This window comes from Hibiscus syriacus, unplaced genomic scaffold, assembly GCF_006381635.1.
Source record: "Hibiscus syriacus cultivar Baekdansim isolate YM2019G1 unplaced genomic scaffold, ASM638163v2 tig00110940_pilon, whole genome shotgun sequence".
Classification (NCBI taxonomy): Eukaryota; Viridiplantae; Streptophyta; class Magnoliopsida; order Malvales; family Malvaceae; genus Hibiscus; species Hibiscus syriacus.
In genome coordinates, this window is record NW_024062923.1 from 3,349,739 (window position 1) to 3,357,309 (window position 7,571).

The window sequence follows — 7,571 nt, forward strand, 5'->3', positions numbered from 1 at the left end:
AGTACCCTGAATTGCCTTTCCTTTGCTTCCCATTAGTGTCCTCATAGAATAGCAATTACACTGGAGCCAAAAGATCCCATAAAACTTGTTTAGGTGAAAAGTGATTCAACTCAACTAACGGTGAATTTAGTATAACTTTTGAAAAGTATGGTAAAAAATATTTTTTAAAAGTGACTTTTAAAAATACTTTTGAAACCAAAACACATTTCAGTACCCTGAATTGCCTTTCCTTTGCTTCCCATTAGTGTCCTCATAGAATAGCAATTACACTGGAGCCAAAAGATCCCATAAAACTTGTTTAGGTGAAAAGTGATTCAACTCAACTAACGGTGAATTTAGTATAACTTTTGAAAAGTATGGTAAAAAATATTTTTAAAAGTGACTTTTAAAAATACTTTTATTTGTTGAATTTAAAATTTTGAGTGTTAAAAATTATTTTTAAGCAGGTACATAATTATTTTAGACATTTTAAATGAATGGAGTTCACTTGATATAAGGGTAAAAATATTAATATGCTTTCAAACGCAATTTAAAAATTAAAAAAAAAAGATTTTATAACTTTTACGATTTGTTTAAAATCACCTTTTTAAACGTATTTATCCTTTTTAACTTTAGGATGTTTGGTATAGCTTCTCCATAAAAAGTAATTTTTAACTAAAAGTGCTTCTCCACAGTAATGTCAACCTGGCCTTAAATTGGCTCCTAGTTGGACTGATTGGGAGTTGAGTGGTCCTGAAGCTGCCACAGCAATAAGGAAGCCCAAAGAATATGGAGCCAAATTCTGAAAGCTCCGAGGCCATAACACAAAGCCCAGTTTATTTAAAGCATGTCAAAAGAATCAAAAGGCAAAGGCAAAATAGAAATGCACGACAATAATTAATTACTACTTTTTAAACAAATAATAGTGTCTCTAGAGCTGCGGTACAAAACTCCAATTACAAAATAATGCAACGATTAACCTATACCCCATTGATTACAAAGAATAATATTAACACTATCAAGTTTATTTATGTTTCTAGCCCCTAATTGTATAACAACTATTTCCTTAATAACCTTAATTATCTCAACAACATTTCTAGAGCAGCCCGTTTCTATCCTCCCAAAGCGTATAAATTTGAGCACACCAAGCTAGCTTCATGATTGTTGTGAGTAAAGACTTCCCTTTCCAAGCTCCACTAGCCCATGCTATCTCAGCCTCCCAAGATGAGGAATTTCTCCTCAAACCACTTAGATTCAACACATACTCCCATATTGCAGAAGCCAAAGGACATTCAAGGAACAAGTGATCCCTTGTCTCCAAAGCATCATTTAGGGATGGAGAGGAAACCAAATCATATTATGCCAAGAAACTTTGGCATCCTTTACCCGAATCTCTTCCAAATTTCTCCTGCCTTCATTGCGCCAGCATACAATACAGGAAAAGCCTTAGTCCTCAGTTTTAGGATACGCCTTAAGCACCAACTAGTATTAATTCCAACTTTTGTTAGTTTGTTTGTTAGCATATTATTAAGGATGGTATAAGCCTATTAAAGTGTTGAGCCAAGACTAAACTTTTGTAATTCTTTTTCTCCAATTCAATAAAAAGTTTATTTCCCTTTGTATGTTCTCTTTAAAAATTATAGTTGTTGGTTCCTCTTTCACCTTCAATTGTCGTCGTTGGACAGTCTCCGGCCACCATGCCAGAGTTACAATATTTTAACGTGCAACAGTACCGTTTTAGCAGCCATTGATTGGATATGTCCTAGTAAGTTCTGCCCAATACCACATGCTTCCATTGAAAACCAAACCAAACATACACAACAAATATAGTAATCTAACACTTTTGCCTAACTAAACACCCTCATTAAACCGATCAATTCTCCATGCTGCATGCTTGTTAATTAATTAACGATTTAAGCCACCAAGCAAGGGTTTTGCATTGTTAATTATAACCAATAAAGGAAACTGATTATTTACTTGTGTAAGTAGATGATATAAGAGACAAGGAACAGCACAGGTTGTAAGTTGAGGAAGTTGTCGGCTGTTGTCTCCACCAAAAATTTTTAATAAGATGACAACTTGTTATTCCTTTAATGACCCAATAATTTGCCTCTCTCACTGTAACTAATCCTAATATATAATATACATATAATTTAGTTATGCAATTAATTGTTTAGTAAGGTAAGAACCGTTAACACTCGACACCTACAGGTGACAGCTTTTACAGCATATGCACTCCGGAACTTGGGAGACCCTCAAGTATTTTTCTTTTTATTAATTTGCATCTTTAATCGTTATATTAACGTATATATGTGGATTTCTATATGTATATATTATGGAACTACCTTGATTAGCCCGATCGAAATGATCAGATTTTTAAATATTAGGGAATTATTTAATTAGTTTAAATCATGAGTAATTTGACCGAATGTGTAAGTTTTATATGAAAATTATTATTATTCTATGTCACGTCATAACTTTCATTTAATCAATACTCAAACTTAACCGCAAGTATAAAATAGAACCAAAACACGATATTAGGTAAAATTTTATGAAAAAATAAGTAGATGACAAAAAAAAAACAAATAAGTAGATGAGGTACTAAATAAATAGTTTGCCTTTAATTTTATTTGAATACTTTAAAATAAAAAAATCCTCCCATCGTATAAATACATGTATTAAGAATGTACCCTATGATACACGTTTCATAATAATTAGTTAATTATATTTTCTAATTTTCATGGAAAACAAAAGTGGTACGTTAAATAGGCATAGGCTTTTTAAAAGCTCCATCGGCCTTCTGTATTATGGCTTTGATCATCTAGGCGTTGCCTCAACTCCAATACCAAAGGGCAAAGTGGAAACAAATAATGAGATGTAATTTGAAACAAAATGGTCGGTGTAATTAAACTAATAAATTAGCTTCGTTGACCAAGTGAAAGCCAAATCTTGTTGCATCATATTATTTGCCACTTTAGCACTTATTAATTATTTACATCGATTACACTTGTACTGTGCTACAGCTGGCCACCCACTCTCCTCTCATATTAATAGTGGATTATACGATACAGTTCAATATCATCTTTAAGTTGTTGGTGAGTCCATGGAGCGGAATCTATACGGATATATGTATGACATTGCTATATCATCTTTATGCATCTCTTCACGTAATGTTCTTTACTGTAAATAACAACAAAAGCATCATTCTTTTAAAAAAAATATTAAACTTTTGACTTCTGAGGGCTTTTTTTTCTATTGCAAATGCATAATAATTAATTACTGCCTTCCTTAATAAATTACAATAATTAAACTTGTACACCGCACTACATTTTTTAAATAATGCGACTTTTATAAATCTTAATTAATTAAAATATTTCAAATACATAAGCTCAATAATAAAAAGAAAATAAAATATTACATTTTAGTTTAAGACACCATGAATACTTTTTTTCTTTTTCTCAAAAAGGGACAAATAAAAGGAGAGGGAAAAGGCAGAAATACTTTAAAAGTATCCCTATCCAAATTATGACAAAATGAGTTATTTGAGTTATTTGATTTGATTAAAATTCAATTAATATTTGAATTGAATGGATTTAATTCGAATTTAAGTTCGATTCAATTTCTTAATGAGTCAAAAAAACTATTTAATACTCAATTCGAAAAGTTTACAAGCAATTCGAACAAAATAATATATTAGACTTTTAATTTTTTTTTAAAGTAAACTATTAATAATATTAACATTTATATGTTGTTTTTAATGTAATATGTGTATTTCATATACTTAATAATCAAGTTCGAGCTTTTATCAGCTTACGTATGAGAATGTTTCAAAATTTTCAAGCTCAAATTAAGTTTTAATTTTTTATTTCGAATTCGAGTCGAGTTTAATGATTTTAAATTCCTGAATTTTAAGTCGAGAAACTTAACTTTAAACTTTTTAAATAAAATCTAACTTAACGTACTCAAGCTCAATTTGATTTGTTTATCTCCCTAAACCGACCTACATGATATCTTCATCAAAAGTTTTTTTTTTTAAAAAGCACAACCAGATAGCAAGCAAAGTAACCAGTTAGTTGTTGGTTTCTCACTCGTGTTTTGTTTCGATTACAAAGGTTCATTAAAGAGGACAGGTCATAAATGCTATAAAGCATGTTCAGCCTCCTCCCTGCATGGAAATGTGCGCCCTTTCAACTTCAACTGCAGCAACGCTTTCCTCCTCCACCAATAATTTTCTGCTCCTCCTCCCCATCTTCCCCAGAAAACCCTTTAATTTCTAAGCGTGCTTAGATCATTGCCAGGTATACATACACTTTAATTTATTACAATTTATACCTTAAACCAACCTGAATTCGTTCTGTGTTTTTGTTCTTTCCCAGGCAGTTCAAGTTTGCTACCAATGGTTTATCAAAGTTTTACTCTGCAATACCAGATGGTTCCGCTACACCAAGGTAATTGATCAACAAAGCCATGATGACTTCAGTTCTTCTCCTTTTGTCTTTATTTACCTCTTGATTATCAACACTAAACATACCCTCTGAATTTCTAACGCAAAAAAAAGAACATTTGAAATGACAGTTACTCGGAGTAGCTTTAGTAGTTGTACACATGGTTACTTGATTTTCCCTTCCATGTATATCTTGAACTCTAATTCATAGCAGATCACATGTTGTCCATTTGAACTTTGGGTGATTTTTCCATCTATGTTGCTTAGTTTTGAAACTTCTCTCGCTAGGTGTTCATATTCGTGTTCTTTTAATGAGAAGAGGTTAAAAGTTGCCTTTTTCTTATTATTTTTCTGTGATACTAGCACTTTGCGCACATGATATGGAGATTATAATATTTGGATCGCTCCCAGATCTAGCAAGCAATATTTCCCGAGGAAAATTAATGTAAGACAATCAAACTGAATTTTTGCCATAATTTAAGCTTCTTTTGTTTGTTATTTGGCCAAGCCTCATTGGTGTCTTTAACATCTTAATGAAACAGATCAGAGACATTTTCCTTTGGAAATTTAATTATGTTAATAATGTCCGAAATACTTTTGGTGTGTGACTCGCGGCAACAGAGAAAGTGTGGTCCATTCAAATTATCAAATATATTTTTTGTCAAACCGAGAATTATTCGATTGGACGTTTTGATAAATGGATTGCCATTGTATCATTATCGACATTTTTTTTCTCAACATATTCGTTCTGCTTATTTGTTCAAACAAGGCAGCGACCCTCTCGTGTTCCGTCCCACATTTCCCCTCTTTCTGCTTAGATTTTTGTCTTGTTATTATAAAAAAAAAAGCAGGTTACAAGGCAAAGTAGCCTTAATCACAGGAGGAGCAAATGGGATTGGCAGGGCCACAGCTTTCGAGTTCATAAAAAATGGAGCCCACGTCATCATTGCAGACATTGATCCTAAAGTGGGTCAAGAAGCGTTCAATGGCCTGGGCAATTCAGCCCAATTTGTTCATTGCGATGTGACCATCGAGTCCCAAGTAGCCGAAGCTGTACAAGTCGCCATGGAGAATCATGGAAAGCTCGACATAATGTTCAACAACGCGGGCATAGCGGGGAAGATATTCCCCCCCAGCATAACCGAGCTCGACTTGGACGAATTCGATAGGGTCATGAAGATCAACGTTGGGGGAATTGTGGCCGGAATAAAGCATGCGGCTCGAGTAATGGTTCCGGTGGGATCGGGGTCCATTCTTTGCACATCGAGCATAAGTGGACTTATGGGTGGCCTTGGATCACACCCGTACTCAATAACCAAATTTGCGATACCTGGGATCGTGAAGTCAGTAGCTAGCAAATTATGTCAGACAGGGGTGAGGATAAACTGCATATCGCCGGTTCCGATACCGACACCGATGGCAGTACGTCAAATAGCGGAGATATATGGAGGTATTCCAGAAGAAAAGGTGGTGGAGATGATAAATGGAGTGGGGGAGCTAAAAGGAGCAGAATGTGAGGAGATAGACGTGGCAAAGGCAGCATTGTACCTGGCGTCGGATGAAGCTAAGTATATAACGGGTCATAACTTGGTTGTTGATGGAGGTTTCACCAGCTTCAAGTCTCTTAGTCTCCCTTCTCTATCGTCCTGACCTCGTTATCGTTTCACCCCTTTCGATCGTTCGCCTTTTTTATTATCAAAACTAATAAAAATCAGCTTGTCCAATGCATGTATATTGTCGAGAAAGTAGCTACCCTCTTCTTTAAATTTAAAGGCTTGAGCACTGTGCTCAGTTAACAAAGTTAAGGAGAAAAATTCCTACTTCTAATCAAATGTTGATGAAAGAAATATATTTTCATAGTTCAGCCCTAAAACCTCCACATCTATCACAAATTCTTAATTTTATTCTAATCTTATTTTTTTTACAAAGTGAGTGTACTACGAACTTTTCAAATAGATTCAATGAGATTCGAATAACATACTCCAATAACAATAATTAACTTTTTTTTTCCCTTTATATTTTTACTCGAATGTCAAATGGGTGATTCTAAATTCATTGAACTCTCCCCCTCTCCAAATCACTGGTTTTTAAAGATTTGAATTATTCAAATGGGCCGGCTGTTTTAAATATTAGAAAGTGAAAGAAGGGGAAATTGAATTAACAAGCACCGTTTGGAAACTGAAAAGAGAAAGTAATAGAATTTGAAAGAAGTTGTATTCATTATCTAATACTATATTAAGTTTTAATTTTTTTTTATTAATTTAGGGTGCTTATAAATTAATATTTATTCAAAATTTAATAATAAACAATCAATCATCCCTAAAAATTTCGTGCTCAAATCCATAACATTTAAGAAAAATAATAATTTTCTTGACTATTAAAATTAGACATGGCAAACTTGACTCGAACCCAATTACCCGACCCAATACCCGATATTAACCCGAATATGATGATTAAATTTGATTCGAAACTCGAACCATACCCGACCCGAACCATACCCAATCTAAAATTTAGTTGAACCAATATGGACTCATATCCAATTGACCCGAACTGAGAATAACTCGAACCGAAATTAACCCAAATCAAAAAATAAACCGAACCGAATTTAACCCGATCCAAAAGTAACCGAACCGAAAGCAATCCAAACAACTAAAGTTTACTTATGTTACATAATCAGAGGAATAAAAGTAAAATCGAAAACAATTTACTACGTTACTTATAATAAAAAAATTATATTTATAATAAAAATAATAAAAAATAACTAAACCAAAAGAAATAATATTAGATTTATAATAAAAATAATATAAAGTTTACTTATGTTATAATTAAAAAATAACAAATAAAGGTATAAACTTTTCGTACAATATCAATATAAAATTTTGGTAACAAACTATAACATGCATTATAGGATCGTATTTATGTCAAATTATCAATTTATCATATCTAAATGATAGTTTAATTCAAAATATTGAACAAATGCGAATTAGAATAAAGCCTAATTGTGTAAATGATAAGATTAACAAACAAGAACACATATTTGTTTATAATAATATATTATTAATTATATATATATATATGATTAAACTCATAATCAATTCAACCCAAATTAATATGATCTAAAGTTTGACCCAAACCGAAAATCACCCGA

At 32.6% G+C, this 7,571-nt stretch overlaps 1 protein-coding gene across 1 annotated transcript; it reads left to right on the forward strand.

Annotated features, from left to right (window-relative positions):
• The first annotated feature begins 1,182 nt into the window (after positions 1-1,182).
• Positions 1,183-6,087, forward strand: LOC120147528 (secoisolariciresinol dehydrogenase-like). The gene is made up of 4 exons (XM_039160877.1): positions 1,183-1,515; positions 1,623-1,708; positions 4,356-4,427; positions 5,275-6,087. Exons 1-4 carry the CDS (start codon positions 1,183-1,185, stop codon positions 6,071-6,073), a joined length of 1,290 nt encoding a protein of 429 aa, XP_039016808.1. The 3' UTR covers positions 6,074-6,087.
• The last annotated feature ends 1,484 nt before the right edge of the window (positions 6,088-7,571 follow it).

Bases quoted from the DNA above. Each gene is read 5' to 3' on its own strand.
- LOC120147528 (XM_039160877.1), top strand. From the start codon at position 1,183: ATGCTATCTCAGCCTCCCAAGATGAGGAATTTCTCCTCAAACCACTTA. The intron at 1,516-1,622 runs GTATAAGCCTAT...TAAAAATTATAG, and splicing joins TTAGCATATTATTAAGGATG to TTGTTGGTTCCTCTTTCACC. The intron at 1,709-4,355 runs GTACCGTTTTAG...GTTCTTTCCCAG, and splicing joins CAATATTTTAACGTGCAACA to GCAGTTCAAGTTTGCTACCA.